General features: G+C 45.2%; 1 protein-coding gene across 1 annotated transcript in view; it reads left to right on the top strand.

The window, feature by feature from the left end:
- The first annotated feature begins 2,549 nt into the window (after positions 1–2,549).
- The window catches only part of serpina10b (serpin peptidase inhibitor, clade A (alpha-1 antiproteinase, antitrypsin), member 10b), a 31,670-nt gene continuing 13,144 nt past the window's right edge, over positions 2,550–21,075 (top strand). The window contains exon 1 of the mRNA XM_077240146.1: positions 2,550–3,173. Within this exon, the coding sequence (XP_077096261.1) occupies positions 2,582–3,173 (592 nt within the window). The 5' untranslated portion in view covers positions 2,550–2,581. The remainder of the gene's footprint in view (positions 3,174–21,075) is intronic.

Raw genomic sequence — 21,075 nt, forward strand, 5'->3', positions numbered from 1 at the left:
AGCCAAGAGTGTGTAACATTGTCACTGTTTCTCTACTACAGTCCATTATAAACCACACCATGGACAAAGTTTACAAAGCCATAGTCAGGTGAGGATCAAGGGTCTTAATATATAATATAATAATAGTAATCAGCTGATTATCTGACAAACGTAACCAGCCCATTTCCCCCCACATAGCAAACCCATAATACGGAGAGGGAGAAGAACCACACGAAACTATGCAACTATATATTTTTTCTAACAGGGTAGTAAAAGTTTAGCTGGCTAAATATGAGCTGTTACTGTGGCTGAGCTGGTTAAAGCGTAAAGCCTTGTTTAAACTCGACGTGTCCGCATGAGCCCAAAGGTGCGCGCGGCAAGAATGGCATGATTGTAACAGCGCGCGCGCCTCCGCATCCCATAGACACCATTTACTACACACAATAGGCTTTTTTCTCTGATTTTGAAAACTCTTCGCGATCGACTTAAAATGCTTCCACGATCGACGGGTTGGTGATTCCTGTAACGTTGTTTTACGGTCAATGACAAGAGTACTAATCAGCTGTCTCACGAACGTAACCAGCACATTTATCCCCACATAGCAAAGCCATAACACAGCGAGGGAGCAGAACTAAGTTACATGAAACAATCCAACTACATATTTTACACCACTGACAAGGGAAAAGTCACTACTCACGGTGTTTATGGCTAGCTTCTAGCTTTCTGCTGCTTTCTTTCAAGGTAGTGAGGAACCGCGCTCTGTAGCGCTGTTTGTTCGCGTTCGGCTACGGTAGAAACATGACGTCACAATATGTCGACCTTCATAGAAGGGGGTGCCCTCGGTTATGTAGATATAAATGTCTCATTCTAAGGTAATAAAAACATTACGGTTTATTAAGTAAGTTCTTTATACACCACTGAAAACATAGTTATGGATGTCATATTGCATTTCTGTTAATAGATACTCAAAATTTTTACACATTGCACCTTTAAAAAATAGGCCTATATGTTTCCAAACTTTTGACAGGTATAGTCATGTAAAATATGTTTCTAATAGTTACCAAAATGAGTTTCTACTTTTTAGTGTGGTGCTGATGCCCAAGTACTTGGAGAATAGCGTGAACAGCCCATAATGGCCTCTCTCGTCTCAGGGCTTGTGTCGTGACTCGTGTTGCTATAATGGACTCTTCCACCGTGCCTGAAGATCATAGATATGCCTGAAGATGAGGACTAATCTCCCGCAGACACAATCCCTGGTTGTCCTGATCTAACTCTCACACTAGAGGGCGCCACTGAGGCACTGTCCACAACCGTCATGGAAAGCTTCGGTGAGAATATTGTCAACTTAATCGAATTGTTTTACAGGAATGTTCCGCTTATAATATACTCGACATTAATATCACCATCTCCTGTCCACGTCTCACGACACATTTAAAGGGACTTATGCCATCTGATCCATAACCAGTGAGGCAGGCCTTCAAGCTTCCCGTCTCAACCTCCCTATATGAACATCTATGCATGAAGAACCATGTGGCAGGAAAGTTGCATTTTATGCAAAATATATGCAGTATTCTTTAATGGGGACATCATCCACCAAACTGTAGGAATGAACATGTGATTTCTCTCAACTGAATCTGATCCACAGCTGATTTTATACTTGTTACACTGTTAAGTTTGACTGATTGTCCACCGTCTTCACCTTCAGGTGTGATTATGATTATGATTCAAACACACTTCGCTGCTTCACATGAACAAATGATGTAGGTGCCCACCCAAAATAAGCATTTTGTCATCATTTACACACACTATGACTTTCTTTCTTCTGTGGAAGATAAAAGAAGATATTTTAAGTATATTCAGTTGTTTTGTCCATATAATACGTATTGTATTGGATACCAGTGGATCTCATTGGACGCCGCTGACTCTTTTGTCACCGAAGAACTTTTCTGTTTCACAGATGAAAGAAAGTCACACAGGTTTGGAAAGATGTGAGGGTGAGTAAATAATGAAGGACAGTTCATTTGTGGGTGAACAATCACTTTAAGTTGTGATGACCTGAAAAATACGAAGATATGAGTTCCCTACAATAATTCTTAATGAAGTGCTTACTCAAAACTCAAACTTAAATCTGTCTCGGATGGGTCTTTAGGCTGGAAATTGTTTGACTGTTAATAGATAATCTCTAAAGCACACTGAACTTTGTCTCTGCAAACAGTCAGAACACAACACACACCCCAAGATCTTCCTCTGCGCTCTGTCGTGAGTACAACTCTTATTTTACGTGTATAATTATAGTTCAAATTTTCAGATGTTAGATGTTTTTTTATTGTTCAGGGTTTTGCCACCATGTCTGATGGTTTTAGTACTTCCGTTAGTACAGAATAGTTTCGCAAACTATATTTTATTCGGAAACAAAATTTTAGTTTAACTATACATTGTTGTAAACAAAAGCGTGCATAGCGAACAGTGCTAATGTTTCAGTATGTATGCATGCAGTGAGTCTTTTTGTGTCTGCATTGATTTTTGAATCTCAATTTTAGTCTGCTGTTTTTTTATTTATATATCTTCAGGTCACGGGTTTTTTGACAAACAAGGTTATAAAATGGAGTTAAAAGTGCTGTTCACCCTCGTTTTTTCATCTGGCTTTCTGTGCGTTCTCAAAAGTCAAGAGCCCAAAACTCCTGATGTCACTGATCTGGCCTTCAAAAATATTGACTTTGCCATGAACCTCTATCGTAAGATATCAAGTTATCATGACAAAAACGTCTTCTTCTCACCGCTAAGTGTTTCCACGTCTTTCGCCACGCTCTTACTGGCTGCCCAGGGCTCGACACGCAGCGAGATCTTGAAGGGCCTGAATCTGGACTCTCTGGATGGAGACGGAGACGCTTTGCTCGTCCCGCGGCTGTTTGAGCAGTTGCTGAAGAACATCTCGCAGGACAGAAAACTGCAGATGGAGCAGGCCACGGCACTCTTCGTAGACGAGCGCTTCCAAGTCGAGAGCCTCTTTAGCGATCAGATCAAGACCTTCTTTGGGGCTGATGTTAACAATGTGGATTTCAGTAAAGCCGAGCTCAGCAAGAGCGTCGTCAATGAGTATGTGAGCAGAAAGACCGGCAATAAAGTTAATGAAATGGTGACAAGTATCGAGCCATTGACGAAGATGATGCTCCTCAACACAATTTTCTATCAGGGTGAGTTTCTCTGCGCATGCCCTGCAAAATATTATGTTTTCTGTATTTTTTGTCTAGTTTTCCAGTACAAATATTCAGTGGCGGCTCAGGGGAGCACAGCCTATCCACAACTTTGAGATGAAAATGGGAGAAGGACGATTTAATGTAAATAAAATTCCCAGTTATTCATTATATGTCTCAGAATGTGTATTTCTTGCATTGGTGTTGGAAGCAAAAGAAAAGTGTGTGTGTCCTCTCCAGAAAAATTTTACTGGAGTAAATGCCATTTCATGTATTCTGGTGTCTTTTAAAGGGGTCATATAATGGTACATGCACTTTTTCAAGTTGATTGTACTGAAATGTGTGTTGGCAGTGCCTGTACACAACCAACATATAATGATAAAAATCTATCCAGTGTTTTTGTTTTAATCTCCTTATATGTTTTGCCCTGTCTCAAATTGAGCCGTTCGATTTTGTGACGTCACTAAATCGAACGCCCCTCCCACGATAGTTGATTGACAGCAGCGTTTCATCAGATCCCTATCCTGAGCGGGCTGTCAGTCATCATAGTCCGTCATTGTTGATACGCTGGAGCAGAATGGCGTCTAAGCGATTGTGTTGTTCTGTTCTTGGGTGTAATAACGAACACAGCAGTAATTTTGATGTTCCTAAATCCGAACCGCTGAAGACACAATGGCTGAGTTTTGTTTTCGAAGGGAATATTCCCCACCAGCAACGTCAATGCTTTCATGTTTGCGCGATTCGCAAATCTTTTCTCACCAGACTGCTTTATTAACGAAGGAAGTAACTTATAAGGCTTATTTTGATAAGAAGCTGCTCCTGAAAAAAGAATCGTTACTAACTATTCATGTCTCCCTGCTGAACCTCCTGAAAAAGTAAGTGTAAAATTTTATTAACCTTTATATTAATCTTTGCAAATCACTTCACGATGAATGCGGCTAAGGTTTACACTCAGGGTACATACGGCATGTTTTCTATGTACGATGTTCTCAATATAATTCATAATCCCACGTTTATAATGAACAACGCGTTATGGTTATTGTGTTATTACAAACTGAGTACGTATAACTTACATCAGTAAACACATAGCGTTCGTACATCTCACTAAGTTACTCTACCCTGCCAGTACACAAAGATAGATCAAAGTGACAATATAATAACCAACCATTCAGAAACGTCATGTTCGAGCCTTAATTGTCGAACTTCTTCGGGCCGTCATCTTGTTCCGACTCCGGTTCAAACTGATACTGTGGCACAGATGTGTCCTCCTCAGGCTCCCGCTGCCATTTTTTCCTATACCCTCAACTGTTGTCAAGGAAACACTCCACGTGCGGTGTGGTCATAACGCTGTTATGAACGCCAGCAGAACAGAGGGGCGGAGTGAGCGAAGCTCATTATCATTTAAAGGCATATGCACTGAAACGGCGTGCTGAAAACAGAGCTGTTTTTGACCAGGTAAAATTAGTGTTTTCTTACAATACTAACAAACATCTTTAATTAAAGTATATTACAAACTTTTCATTTAGACCATAAAGAATCAAATTAACTTGTATGAAAATGGCATTATATGACCCCTTTAATTAAACAAGTAAACTAAACTCCGCTTCACGTCATGCATTAAATGCACAGCTATCCGTGGATTATCCACTGCTGATACCATGCATTGACATCTTAAAGCTGTTATTGGTGTTTGCAACGCAATATTTGACTGGAAGGATACAACAGCTGTTATTTTCGTCAGTTGCGGCTCATTGAGAAATATAATGATTCAGTAAAAATGGAGTTTAATTTATTAGGGCATTCCTCAAGTGGAATGGATTTGACTGACGGTGCAATGAATTAGAGACGGTGGAAGTGAGTGGGTCCAATATCAATGGTCTTAAAAAGTGGGGGGTGGGGTGTCTTGTCCCACACATATACAATGGTTCCGACGCCCATGATTTCTTGTTTGTTATTTCACCACTGTAAGTGTAACCACCATGCGAGTCTAAGGAAATAGAGAAAGTTGCCTTTGTTTGTAAAAATAATTAGCCAATCAACATTGAGTATTTCAATTTCTGCGATTAGGAGTGTTGAGAGCAAGAGGGTAATCCATCAGCCGGAAAATGAAGCCTAGCGGGAGCCGCCATTGTAGCAGAACTTCACCTGCTGTTAGCATTCCATTGCCTCCCATTCATTTTGGCGTCACTTTGACAGCGAATAACTTCACATCTGAGGCGTCCAAAGACTTCATTTGTCCGTTATTTATTTCTAAAGAAACATGACAATGTATAAAAGGCGCCATTACTTTGTATCTTACGTTATGGCCCCGTAGAAGACGTTTTTGTTAAAAACAGGCTAACGATTGAGTCATAACCACGCGACTTTCTGTCGCACAATAGAGACATTACCGTATAGACAGGAGGAGAAGCTCGCAGGCAATCTTTTACTGTCTATGAGGCAATCGGGGGGACATAGAGGCATAAAGTCAAGGGAGAAGCCCATAGATAGAGAGTCCATAAAAGCAACGGGACAAAATATTTCAACAACATGTTTGAGGAATTAGGTTATTCAGATTTGTCTTGGCACAGCTACTAGAAGATTTACAACGTTAAGACTGTCATCACGCTCAGTTTGAGCCTGTGCAGTCGCTCAGCCATCAGGAAGGAAGTGCAATAATCGGGTTTCAGTCTTCTCTGTTGAAATCAATGGGGTCGCTGTGTCCATTTCTTTTACTGTTTATGGTTGAGAGAAGTGACATGGCAGATAAGGCTAGCTTCCCTATTTAAACCAATCATCGACGATGACGTAAACTGAAGAGTGTAGCCATTCATAGTTGTATTCGTAACCCATTCTGACACCACCAGAGGCCTTTGATTGCTTCTGCCCCTCCAGAAACCTCTCAGAAAAAGACCCCACAGCATCACTTAAGAGGTCGTGGGGGTTTATGGGCACATCCAACAGCTGCGTTTCTCCCAGTCATGCATGTCTGTCAGCGCAAGCCTGAGTGACGCTGAACAAGGACACAATTGCTAATACTTTCAATACCTTGGTCTTCTTTGTTGCCCTGAGCTTCCTGAAGGACTCTGGACCCCGATCATCCAAGGCCTGTGGTGTGTGTGAATGGCCTGTGGTGCCTGGCTGGCTGCCATATGCGCTTTTTCAGCAATATGGGCGGTAGTACGACTAGGCTTTGAAGAAAGCGATGGCGTAGACTTCTGTCCGTGTGCGCTGGCAGAGGTGGGCTGCAACTGCCTCTTCGACGTGAAGCACTTCGTAATATCCCAAGAGGTCTGCACCGCCGACAAAGGAAAGCATAAGAGTTTCTGTGGTTTGGGCTATTTGCATGTTTGTCATGGGTTTTGGTTGCATATACACTGTTCTGACCACTAGGGGTTGCTTTGGAGACGGGTCTCGGATTGTTTTGAAGCCTCGACACAATACGGCACATTTGCTACGACTGTTTCAGTGCTTCACGAAGCCTCGATCTGCACACTAGCGTCAATAATGCTTATATTACTTGTTTCTGCTTCTTCTTATCCTGTGTTTTGATCTGGAGATTCAATACTGTTTCAACATTACACACAGAAGACAATATTTCTCCGCCCAGGCGAGCAACCACCAAGAAAAGGTGTTAAAACCGATTCTCGCTCAGGACAATTGGAAGCTGCTAGGGACTGGAAGATGCTGGCTGATCTTGATCAACGGGTTATTTTTCCACCTGAGATTGCCACCACTAACCTCCGACCAGATATTGTTTTGTGGTCTGGATCAGCACGCAGTGTTCAACTGATAGAGTTAACAGTGCCATGGGAGGTTGCTGTAGATGAGGCATATGAGAGGAAGAAACTGCGGTATGCTTAGCTGGCCACTGAAGCAGAACAGCGAGGATGGAGAGTCCGGGTTTATCCAGTGGAAGTGGGTTGTCGAGGTTTTGTGGCACACTCTACAACCCGGTTCCTCAGAGACGTTGGATTCAGTTGCCAAGAGTTGCGCCACACAGTAAAGAACTTATCTGAAGCAGCGGAGAGGAGCAGCAACTGGCTGTGGTTGAGACGGAAAGAGTCTAGCTGGCTGTGTACAGGCCGCCATGCTACGGTTTCAAAGAAACCGTATGGTGCGTATGGTTGGGTTGCGGAGAGATTGTGAGATTGTGGTTAGGTCTCAGCAGCAAGAGGGAAGTAGAGGTCAGTAAGCTGGGCTGAGTTGAGTGGGGGACGGAGGGGGCGGGGCTCTGGGACGCCAGAGTCACTGTCGAGCCCTCTTGAGGTGTCGTGGGCTAGTCAACGAAACACTGAGGTGTTTCAAAGGTGCCCACTTGAAGACCTAGAGATGTTCCCTACTCAGCTCAATCCAGACGGTTGTTATGGGGGACCGCATTGTGGTTGCAGCCGTTGTGTGTGCTGACGCGCAAATACACTGCAGTTAGTAACACTAGACAGTAACACTAGACAGAAGGAGATTCACATCACCATATGGAAAGAAGCGTAAATGGATGGAGAAGCATAGGTTACTGTAAAGTGTAGCGACTACGAGAATGAACCAAACACAATTGAAGCTTTTAGGTGATTGTTCATACATAATCACACAAAAGAGGCTTCACATTCCAGATTCAAATCACCAAACCCAGAGCCATAAATCACCCCTATGCTCCAGAGAGTCTGTAACCAAAAAGACTTTTTATTGTTTAACTAAAGGAAGAACATAGTCAACGTTTTATAATTTGGCAAGACAGATCTGTTCAGAAATGGTGAAACAAGAGGCCCTAACAAGAGGTCACCTGACCCCTGCGACTAACAGACTACGTCTTTCTTAAGGACCAAGGTCCCATGAGAGATGAACAAAAACAGACTTCAGCAGGAACTATCCCTGACCTCAGACTGGAATGGCTTAAACCCCATAAACTTTACACACTAACACACTTTACATATCAAAATCCATAAAACTCATACCAGAACAATTCTCAATGGACTTATAATCAAACATCATGCAACTACATAATTCTATGTTGTTTCTACAATATATGTGTGTGTCTAATATGCTTAATGCCATACAATTCATAATTGTTATAAATATTAGGTGTGGGAATGAAAGTGTGTCCTGCTTCCTGTCGGCAGGATCGTATGTTCTTCTTGGCTTGATTGAAATCTGGGTAAAATGTTTTGTATTCTATTAAAAGTAATAATGGCTAAACTGTGGCCTCTTGTTCTCTCTGCTAGTGCTGGAGAGCAAGGAGATCACAGATAACGCATGATTTATGATAAGAAGAAAATAGAGCCACCTCCTAAATTAAGCCAGTGTCTAATTGGCCAGAACTCATCCTGGAGGTTGGACAAACTTTGAGTTTAAAATCTTAGACCCGAACACAGAAGTGCTCTCTACTCCTACTGCTCTGCTCTCTTCTCTCGTGCTCTCTCTCGGAAAAGGTCTCGGCAGAACAAGTCGGGTGGAGCAGACGATATTATAGCAACCATGTAGACGCATAGAGACTGATGACCCAAATCAAGATCAGGGTTTAAAACAGCTTCATCCAAGCAATCTAACTCATCTCACTTTTCCTTTATTTTCCTTTGTTTTCTTTTCCGTTAAAAGTCTCGGTTCTAAGTTAAGTTTTGCTTCAAAGTTTCGTTTAAACGTTTCGACTGCAACGCGCTACCAACTTCAAAGACTTTCATCCATCTGCCAACACACCACGGTGATTGGCTGCCCAAGATCTAGCAGGCACGAAGAGACCGCCAGCCAAGCAACGGACCCGGGAAACCCCTTTACACGACAAAAGGGAATCCCCAAAGCAAGTAGCCTTGAGACTCCTAACTGAACTGGTTCAATTAATATAAAATTGAATAACCTGCCTAACAAACGATAGTGGGGTTAAATCGATGATTGATGGTTCGTTCAGGTCATGTCTTTTAAGTGCATTTAGAAACTTGGGATCTCACCATCTGACTCCTAAACTCATTCTTCCTCACTCTCTTTCTTTCTGCAACTTGTATGAGTGTGTGTGTGTGTGTGTGTGTGTGTGTGTGTGTGTGTGTGTGTGTGTGTGTGTGTGTGTGTGTGTGTGTGTGTGTGTGTGTGTGTGTGTGTGTGTGTGTGTGTGTGTGTGTGTGTGTTAGATATTAGTTTTATGTGTTAGTCTTATAATCAATAAAGTATTGTTTGTATTTGAAAAGAGAAGCATTACTTGTGTTATGTGCTTACGAATTTATTGTCTTGAACTGCGATCTAAGCTACCAAGCTTTTACCCTTGAATTATTTCTTAGCTGGAATTAGTCTTTCTTTCTTGGCCAGGAAGATATTATATTTCCTAGAATTAATAATCGTTTATGCTTTCCCTTCATTGGATGAACTGATAAAATGATCATACTATTGATTCTGCAACAGTAAATTCTGAAAATAATTAAACTATTAATTATTGATCATAATCCGTTATGAATAATAATTAGTTATATTTATACGGGCGTATAAACGCTACATTTTTGGTGGAGAATGCGGGCATTTTCAAACTTTACTTTGGGACCAATATTCAGATTCATGTTCATGTGTGTTTTTGACAATGGGTCAATTAATATTGTGTACGCGCGTTTGCATTGTGTAGTAATAAGTCGACTCAAAAACTGAGCAAGGCGAAAAGCCGCGCCAGTAACACACCAGTAGTGCTGAAAGGAAGTCTAAAGCATTTCTGTTCAGCACGACTGGATGTGAGGAAAACTGCAGTCACAGTATGTTACACGTCCCAGTTTAGAGAAAAGGAAACTGTTTTTCTCTGCTTGGCTGTGGTACAGTTTAATACTGTTCAAAGTCCTGTTTGAACGAAGAAATCTTCACTCAGGCGTATTACCGGTATAGTTTGTAAACTGTGGGAGCGATAATCCTGCTGTCAGTAAAAGATCTAAATTTTATATCGTTAGCAACGATAATTTCGGGTTTCAAAAACACTGGCGTAGCTACCCGGTGGAAAATCACGTTCCATTTTCTGTGCAAACCGAGCACAAAGAGATCCGCTGTGATCTCCGAAAAGTATACTTGTAAATGTGTGTATACTTGTTTCACGTTTAAAAAGAAATTTGTGCACAGGGACACTTTTGATTTCCTTAACCACAGGCGCGTAACAGTTTCAAATTACCACGCTCGTGAGTTGGGTCCGCGTGAGCGCGACACTGCCACCGCGTGGGCAATAGCAGGTAAAGACCTGCTACTCATTGCTTCCTTCTCGTTTGTTTCCTCCAAATTCACTGCGATGATGGTCGAATAAGCTGCCTAAATACACATTTGCATTAACAGATTGCTAGTTCGTTAAAACAATCCTCCTGTTTTGGACTGAGACATTTTATTTTGAGTTCAATTCACAGAAGTGAATCAGAGCTTAAGTCATAGAATTCCCCAGTCCAAATCACTGATAGTTCACTTGGAGAGAGACAGACGCCCCCTCGCAGCGGCACCCCTCCGGGTCAGCTATCATTCTTCTACTCAACTCACTCTGTTCTACCCTGCCCCCATTTCCATCTCTCACGATGACCCTGTTCTGTTCTATTTTATTTTTATAATCGTTACTGATAACTTCAGTGGTATAGGTGATTATTTTCAGAAAGCATTTCTGATTCCTTTGCAACAACAAAAAACTTTTGTTTCTCCTTCCCCAGTGTATCTAGATTTGATTTAAGTCAAGTCAAGTCAAGTCAAATATATTTATATAGCGCTTTTCACAATACAGATTGTATCAAAGCTGCTTCACAGTATCAATCAGAAACAACTTAACAATGTTTGTTTATTACTGGAAAAAAAGACATCCAAATTTGGTAGAGCTAATCAATGGTATGATTGGTTAATTAATTTGAATATCCCCAACTGAGTAAGCCAAAGGCAACAGTGGCAAGGAACCGAAAAACTCCATCCAGTGACCTAATGGTGTCCTAACACCCCATCAAATGACCCAATGGAGAAAAAAAAACCTTGGGAGAACCCAGGCTCAGTCGGGGGCCAGTTCTCCTCTGGCGTTTATGAACTAGAGGCCGAATTTACAGTAACTGTAAGATAAAAATTTCTATGAATGCCTGGCTAAATAGATGCGTCTTCAGTCTAGTTTTAAACTGGGAGAGAGAGTCTGAGCTACGAACAATATCAGGAAGGCTATTCCAGAGCTTCGGAGCTAAATGTGAAAATGCTCTGCCTCCTTTGGTGGATCTGGATATCCTAGGAATGACCAGAAGTCTCGAATCTAGTGATCTTAAAGAGCGCGATGGATTGTAAGGCGATAGAAGATCCGTTAAATAGACTGGAGCTAAACCATTTAGAGCTTTATAAGTCAAAAGCAATATCTTGTATTTAATACGGAACTTTATAGGTAACCAATGAAGTGATGATAAAATCGGTGTTATATGATCATATTTTCTTGATCTAGTAAGAACTCTAGCGGCTGCATTTTGGACTAACTGTAGCTTGTTTATTGAAGATGCAGGACAACCAGCTTATAAAGCATTACAGTAATCTAGTCTCGAGGTCATGAATGCATGAACTAACTTTTCTGCATCAGAGACTGATAGCATATTACGTAGCTTAGCAATGTTTCTAAGGTGGAAAAAATCTGTTTTTGTAACATATGAAATATGCTTTTCAAAAGACAGGTTGCGGTCTAGTATAACACCCAGGTCTTTTACTGTAGCGGATAAAGTAACAGGGCATCCTACTATGTTAAAGTCGTGCTGTGAAGGGTTTTGTGGACGGTTTTTAGAACCGATAAGTATTACCTCTGTCTTGTCTGGATTTAATAAAAGAAAATTACGCGTCATCCAATCTTTTTTAAATTTAAATCGAAACAAAAAAATGTTTTCTCCTTCTTTGGTTTTGGTGTCTTTTCACTATAAATTTCTCACATTTCAGTTATTGATAGCCCCCTGAAAAGAAAGACGACACCCAGTGGCAAACACCCTTCTTAAGCCAGCTATCAGCCTTCTACTGAACTTACTCTGTATGAAATCATTTTCATTTATACTTTTCCCGAGGATTATTTTATAATCATTGCGAACAACTTCAGTGTTGTTGTGATTATTATAAGAAATCATTCTAATTCTCTGTCAATTTCCCCCAGGCTTATTTGGATTTGAGTTTAAACCAATTTGAATTTAAATTGTGTCAAACAGTCAAGGTGAACCACAGCAAGGAAGTGCGCCCCCTTGAGGCTCAAACCCCACTAGAGTGGCCTACTATTCCCCTTTCCGGTTTCCACCTGCATTGGGTTATTACTGACTTCTGATCGGGTTAAGTTATTTTCAATAACTACCATCCGTGTCTAATTACTTTCTGTGCTATCATTAGTTGGCAAAAGCCGTTCATCTCTTAATTTGGTTTTTCCTTTCCAGGTTAAATTAATCTTCTCTTCAAAGTCATTTTGTTTACTACATTATCCCTTTTCAGGTTTATTGTAGTTTCTGTTTTATTTCTACATATCTAAATTACCCAAATAAAGAAAATCTTGATTCACTTTAAGCTCTTTGAACCTTGTTCATTCCATTTTGCGTGTGTATAGGTAAAAGTCTCAGCACCTGCGGTGGATTGTGGGAGTCCTTGGTTGACCTCTGTGGGCGAGTCTGCCGACTGGCGTTGCCAGCACTGACCGTGCGGTGGCTCTCGAATTCTTTTATCTCTGCCACTGGTTGCAGAACGCAGTAAGTGACATCAGCAACCTGGTGCTTCGAAGGTTCAACCACCAAGCCGACGCACAAGTCAATTGTTGGGCCCACCTTTGCAGTGCAGTCAGCCGGTTGATATCTCGGAGATTATCAGGTTGTGTTTACAGTCACGCGCTGTTTGAGAGGGCGTAACCGTGACGCAGAGCAACGAAGAGCCCGAGGTCACGGCGGTCAAGTGTTTGGTGGCGCCGGAGTGTTTGACCACGCTCGCTGGGGCCTGCTGGGTTCGACCTCAGTTCACCTCAGGTAAAACTGAATTTTGATAAAACCCTGCCACTTAGTATAAGCCACAGGATATTAGATATTCCCCCGGATATATTTTCTGAGTGTTTAGTTCACCTCTTTCTCCCTAAGACACACCCTCTGAGTTATTAGTGGTTACACCACAGCGCAGGTCAATTCACCTAGGTGTTACTTTAACTGCGATAATTTTGTTTTGTTTTGTTCTTTCCCTCTCGATCTTCTCTTCCTTTTTTTTGGATCTGTTGTGATTTATTTCTTTCAGTTCACCAAGAGACCCCTAGGAAGCTAAATAATAGAGTGACAACCGAGCAGCCTCTATTTCGGGTCCCACGCTGGCCCGCGTAAATTGGCCGCCTAACTGTCTACATCAGTTAGCCAAAATTTCTATAGACGGCACAGCCGTACTACAGCTCGTTAGCCTCAAACAAGCTTGCATTGGCCCTTTTTGTGTGTGTTGTGTTTCTCTCGCCTACAGTGCACCAGAATGTCATGAGCCTCCAGCCCCGAAGCCCATTGGAGCAATCTGGATGCTTGGTTAAGAGCCATGACAACCGGCTGCCTGCCCAAGGACACTGGCGACCCAAAACTCCTGACCCGACAGGAACTGGACGCCGACGTAGACCTGCTAATGTCCAACGACCCCACGCAGGCCTACAGTTCAAAGGAATGGAGCCGGATAATCGGAAGCCTAGCCCACAACTTACTGGCACAAGCATGCTTGGCGGAGGAGGATAATGCCAATCTGGGAAAGGAAATCGCAGGACTAAAGACTCAACTGGAGGAGGCCGGCAAACAAAAGGACCACACGCAGGAGCGTCTGGATCAGCTACTTCTGGAGGCCGAAGCCAAGGACGAAACACGCCCAGAATTACAAAAGGAAGTGGAAAGACTGCAAAAGACCTTGGAGGATCTGCGCACGGACACAGACAGGAGAGTGCAGTCTGAGAAATGTACCACGGAGGAACTCCATGACAAACTGCGGCGTGGCGACGCTCTTTTAACAAGAGCAGAGATCGAATTAAAAGACCGAGAGGCCAAAGCCAAGGCCTGTGAAAGACATTTGCAAGCAGCCCGAGCTGAAATTAACGAGCTTGTTCAACAGAGACAAGATCTAAAAGATGAACTTGACGTTGTCCACAGAGAACTTAAACATTCTTACAAACTGCAGGGCGACCTGGAGGGGGAAACACCCATCACTCCATTTCCCCTCACCAGCAAGCCTGCACTTTTCAGCCAAACCCCCAAAGCTGACGGAGCGGAGGGAAGCCCACGGTGCGCCACCACACTAGGCAGCCGCCACGAGTACTCACCAGCTGAAGAAGGGCGGGGCCACAGCCCGAAGGGTCGGGCCAACAGTTACCACCCGGCCCCTAAAGAACTGGACAAGCTGGCTAGAAACATCCCGACCTTCACTCCCAATCCAGCAGGAGGTCACGATGTCCACTCTTATTTACAAGACATTGACTTTCACCTACAAACCGTGGCCAACGCCACTACTTGGGATAAGTTGTACCTCCTCAGGATCACTTCGAGCCGTGACGTGCGAAGTTTCCTTGATCGTCAACCAGAAACTGTCAAAAGGGACTACCCGCAATTGCGGCAAGCTCTGTTTCGCGAATTCTCCGATCCAGAGTCAGACCAAGGTATCATAGCGGCAATGGATCTGAAACAAGCCCGGCTGGAAACCCCACAAGCTTACTACGGCCGCCTCCGACAAGCCTACTTCGGATCACGCAATGAGCCAGGCATTGAGGAGGACTGGAATTTCAAAACTTTGTTCCTGCGGAATCTCCACCCTACCCTATCGCATCATCTCTGAGTTTTAGCCGAGCCACGGACTATGTCAATCCAACAACTACGTGACTTGACTCACAAAGCATACACCAAACAAAGAACTGTCTCTGAAAAGACCGTGAAAAACCCCACAATCTTCCCCGTCTCTGAGCACCGTTCAGAGCTGTCCCTCGAGGGTGCACGGCACCCCAGTTACAAACCTGTCCACAGAGAATCACGACCATTCCAACCCAGCAGAGGTCAGCACGGTCATGGAGGTGCCCGCCCAAGGCAGCAGAACGACCCATCTGGGGAAGCCTGGGACCGGCCTCGCCCCTCCCACAACCGAATGGGAGGGGGCACCTGGGAAGCCGGCGGACGACCCAGATGGAGCCAACCTCCAACTCCCCGAACGCCAAGCCCAGAGAGCCGGCCGGGAGACCCCTCTTGACGGGACACTGATAAGCTGAAGTTGGAGCCCAAATCCAACAGAGACAATGCAGCCACGTCTGAAGCTGCAGAACTTCTGAGCGTGGTGAGCGAGTTTCTTCAAAAGAAACCTCGCCAGAAAGACAAGGATAAACCAGACACCGCGTGACTAAACCTTATGCCTGAAGCCAACTCCACTCCCAATGTTTCTCCCGCCGACAGTCCCACAGACACTGTCAAACCACAGACTATGGAACTCGCTGTTACATCACTAAGTGGCAGCACCACTCACCCCCTCCAACTGACAGCCCCCACTAACACTGTTTTTCAGCCACAAACCTGTGAACTCATTATTGCATCACCAACTGACAACACCTCGCACTCACTCCAGCTGACCACTGCACTTCCTGAACAAGACTGCAGCAGCGCTCACACAGAGGTACCAGACAGTGCTGTCTTGGTAATCTGCACCCACAACGAGCCACATGACACATACCCGCACTGTCTAACCATCCCCTTGGAAAAGGAGGTGAGACTTGAAGCACTTGTGGACACGGGCTCCGATCTCACGCTCATATCGGCTGAACTCTTTGAAAAACTCAAATTTGAAGTCCAAAGACAGAATCGACCTCTTAACTTCCACACTTGTGAGCTGAATGTGCAGTCATACAGCCAAAATGACATCCAGCTAAGAAACGTAGCTCCCATTCACTTGGCAATTGGCCCTATGAGTCTAGTACATCCAGTCTACGTTTCACCAATGAACATTTATCCATTTCTAATAGGCAAAGACCTGCTGGATCGATTCAAACCGCTACTGGACTTCAAACACCTGCAAGTGTGGGCTCAAGTGTGTGAACCCCTACCCCTCCAGCCACACAAATCTGCTGAGCCAGACTGTCAGGTTCACGGGAACTCCCTCAGCCAGACATGACGATCCAGTCACAACAACTGATCAGGGGTCAAGTTCGCTGCTCTGCACCTTCAAAACCAGCCAAGACTCTGATATCTACTGCACCCAGGTCAGGACTGACCTGCAGCTGCAGGATATAACCACAACAGACATTATTCTGGCACTATGGGCAGACAACTCAGCCATCAGTCTCTCACTATTCAATGCAATCATTGACAACACAACGGACCTGCCCTATACCAGCAAACGCACACGTTTCCCTCTCAACCCACATCCATCCTCCATGATATCTGCAAAGGGATCTGTGCTTTGCAACTAAAGTGGAATCACCGGTGCCTGACTAATTACTTCCTGATCCTTCCGGAAACAGTCCACAACGTCTACATTGGAGCAGCCGTTTTGATTCGCCTCAAAGCTCATGTGGACATGTTTAACGAAGTGGTATGGGCCCCAATGACTTTACAGCCCCCTGTTCCCATCAATCATGACAATCTATTTTCAGGGCAGACCATCCCAGATGTCTGCACTCTAATCAACGAACATGGAACAGTGATACCAGCTTACACTAAAGGGGTCGCTGTACGGCTCATCATGCGACGTGGCCAAACCTTGAACCACACACTGGGTTTCTTCCAACCTTCACCTGAATGTGGGGACCTCGGACTCACACTCGAAGCCACACCCCTCACAGAAGTGTCATCTCGGGTAGTCTACATTCTGTTCAACAACTGCACAGCAACTGACATCAGCATCCCCAGGGCCTACAGGCTAGGATGGCTAGTGAGCCATGACTTTCATGACTTTGAACTTGTATTACCCGTCATCGGGCCCCTCCCACCTGCACTGATACCTGAAGGGCAGACAGACAACACAATGTTTACAGTACCCTTCCAACTCATTACCATCACGTCTGTCATGTCAGCAGCCAAAGACCATGTGTGCAGAACTGAGCTGACAGAGGACCACCACCTCGCAGTGTACACAGTCTCCCATCAGCCTGTCAGTGAGACTAATGCACCTGCTACGCCTTTAAAACTCAACCCGCCTGATGACACGCCGACAATTGAGCCTTATCAAGGTTTTGAATCTCAAGTGCAGCAATTTCTACAAGATGCTGATGCGCTTCAGAACGACACAGACCGCCAAACACTAAGACAAGTCCTTTATAAGTTCAAAGAATCCTTGCCAAAGACTCGTTAGACTGTGGCCTTACCCACCTCCACACTGTGCGGATCCCCACGCATCCCGACGCTCCTCCCACTTTTGTCAAGCAGTACAAAATTCCCATGGCCTCGCACGAACCAGTGCAGGAAATCATGGAATCTATGCTTGAGAAAGGTGTCATCCGTCCATGTAACAGCACCTACTCTGCCCCCATCTGGCCCGTTCTCAAACCGAATGGAAAATGGCGACCCACCATTGACTATCGGAAGCTGAATCAACAGGTGCCGCTGTCACGGTCGCCCATGACCCAGCTGGAACAGGAAATACCCCGAATCAGAGGAGCCACCATCTTCTCCACACTTGATGTGGCCTCTGGATTCTGGACCATTCCAGTGCACCCAGAAGACCAACACAAGCTGGCATTCACATTTGGCAACCGACAGTTCACCTTCAACAGGTGCCCGTTCGGGTATGCCAACTCACCAGCTGAGTTCAACATCTTCCTGAACAAAGCCTGCCCAGACGCCAGGATGAGAGGTAACCTGATTTACGTAGATGATGTTCTCATGAAAAGCACGACGGTGGTCGACCACCTGAAAGAAATAGACTATGTTTTGAACCAGTTATCCACTGCCGGTGCCAAAATAGCCCTCCACAAGGGACAGTGGTGTTGCACCAAGGTCAACTACGTGGGCCTGCTCATCTGACCCCATGGCATCGAACCACAATCAAACCGTATCCTCGCCATTCAAAACATCAAGCCTCCCACTAACATCTCTGAACTGCGAAGTTTTCTCGGGGTATGCAATTACTCTCGACAGTTCATCGAAAACTATTCAGACATCGCCAGGCCCCTCACGGCTCTGCTAAAAAAGGATTGCCCTTTCGTCTGGTCAGACGCTCAAGAACACGCCATGGCGGAACTAAAAAGACTTTTATGCACAGCTCCCTGTCTTGCTTACCCCGACCCTCAAAAGGCATTCTACCTGGAAGCTGGATTTTCTGACCAATGTCTCAGTGCTGGCCTATACCAACGGCACGATCAAGACAAGAAGGTGGTCGCATATGCCAGCAAGACACTTCTCCCTCCAGAGTGTAAATTCTCAGACTGCGAAAAAGCTTTTCTCTGTACAGTATGGGCCATACAGCGTTTCTCCAACTACATTGGAGCACAGAAAGTCATCATAGACACATGCCACCAGCCCGTAATGTTCCTCAACAGCCAACGCATCCGAGATGGCGTGGTAACCAATGCACGCATAGCCACGTGGTTAATGGCTCTCCAGGGACGAGATGTTGAGTCCCGATATGCACAGAATCACAAGTCGGCGTTGGGAAACGGCCTGGCAGCATTTCAAAACTGCTCTGACAACTCACCTGCTGCGATGCTAGACACACCAGAGCCACAAAAACTACAACTGACCTGTCACAGGTACTTTGACAAGAATGTGTGCGAAGGCATGCCCACAGCTTACGTCGACGGATGTTCCTACAACCACGAGGGCATCCTAAAGGCAGGTGCAGGGGTACTGTGGGTTGACAACCACCCAGGCCCACCACAACACTTCAAACTGGGCCCCCAGTCATCACAATATGCAGAGGTAGCAGCAATTCTCATAACTCGCATCAGCCCATAACATCAGAGAACTTCTCATCTGCACAGACTCTAACTATGCCAGACAGAGTTTTGTGTGCCATCTCCCGACCTGGAAACAAAATGGTTTCAAAACGGCAAACAACAAGCCTGTCAAACACCAACACCTGTTCAAGGCATGTGATAACATCACAACAACACACAATGTCACCGAGTACTGGAAGAAGGTCAAGGGACATTCTAAACTGCCAGGCCAAGACAAAGCCTTTAATGACCACACTGATGCCCTTGCCAAAGCGGGCGACCTACACGGGGAACTGTGGTCTTCCCCAGTCCCTACACCCACCTTCGATGTGGCGGTACTCACCCGCAGCAAAAGGCCCTTGCCTGCTACAGCGCCAGCTTCACAACTGCTATCGCTAACTCCGCAAATTTCAAACAACGATATCGCCGATATGCAGGCCACAGACTCTGCCATAAAGACAATTCTTGACCACCTCTCTGACCCCGCCTGCCACCCTATCTCAACTTCAGACATCGATAACGACTCATACCTCAGACATCAGCCATAACTCCAGACATATGCTGCGTGTGCGGGACAACATTATATGGTTTGACCCCGATGACACCACATCACCTAGGCTCGTGGTGCCACTGTGTCAGAGGGGGGCGATGCTAATGCACGCCCACAACACACCCTATGCTGGACACCACGGTACCAGAGCCACGTATGAGACACTTAAACAGGTGGCATACTGGCCAGGCATGCAGCAAGATGTGGCAGAGTATGTATGAGAATGCTTGGTATGTTGTCAATTCCAACCAACAAACCCAAATCACAGAGCCCCATTGCAACGCAGAGGAATCACGTTCCCATGGTCAGACCTCCAAATTGCCTGGGTAGGACCTCTGCCCAGGTCGACAAGAGGCAACAATTACTTTCTCACGGTGGTGTGTCATTTTACCAAGTGGGTAGAGTGTTTGCCAGCAACTAACGACACTGCCCAAACAACGGCATATCTCCTGATGAACCACATCTTCTCCCGTTTCAGATTGCCACTAAGAGTCAACTCAGACAGAGGTACCCATTTCACTGCCGAGATCATGCAAAAGATCTGGAGATGTCTAGGGGTACAAGCCAAACTTCACATCAGCCACCATCCAATCTCATCGGGGCAGGTAGAGAGATCGAACCGAACGGTGGTCCACATGCTAAGAAAGTACGTATCGGCTAATCAGAAAGACTGGGATGTGAAACTCCCCCTTTTGCTGATGGCCATCAGAACCACCCCGCAGGAATCAACACGGGTGTCCCCGTTTGAACTCATGACCTTAAACGAGGACCGAGAGAACCAGTTCTCAAATGGGTCCACCGCAATCAGATCAAAAGATATCTGGCCACTAGCGGGGACAGACAGGGAGGGGCCAATGCAAGCTAAACTCAACTACCATCATCGCAGTGAAAAGACTGTCCCACACAACTCGGGACAAAACTCGCTGACCTGTGCTCTCTCTCTCTTCCCCCTTTTCCTCCATACCTCTCTCTCTTGCCTGTAACAGGATGTTGCTGTGGATTGCCATCATGTGCTTTCAGTCGACCAGAGGCCAGCCGCCTAGCCGACGTCATCTCACCAGAACCGGCCTCGGGCATCGTGTTGAGAGAGCAACCGGGACTTCTGATTACTAACTGCCGAACGCACACGCAGAAGATGTACGTGCGACTCGACCCTCGAAATGTCTTCCGTGTGCACTACCCAAGAGCGGTAGCCCAGTACAGCTGGGCAGGTGCCCGATGGACAGAAACCGCCCTCAACCACGCCGAAGCCGATGTCGAGCACATGCTGAATCAACTCGAGAAGATGACAGTCACCCAAGCTGAATTGGGAGGACACAACAAACGTTCCAAGCGGTTCCTGGGAGCGTTGCTCGGAGCCGCTGCTGCCGTAGGCACGCTGTTCAACATTGGTATGTCCAGTGTCAACGCTGTGAACATAGCCACGGTGCGACGGCACGTGGCCGAAATTCAGACTGAACTTCCACAGTTGAAAGAACAACTCACCACACAAAACGCATCCCTGCAAACCATTGGCAAGACACTGAGAGGAACCGTGATAATCC

Source organism: Siphateles boraxobius, unplaced genomic scaffold, assembly GCF_051911475.1.
Source record: "Siphateles boraxobius isolate OS27281-9 unplaced genomic scaffold, OSU_SipBor_1 22, whole genome shotgun sequence".
Taxonomy (NCBI): Eukaryota; Metazoa; Chordata; class Actinopteri; order Cypriniformes; family Leuciscidae; genus Siphateles; species Siphateles boraxobius.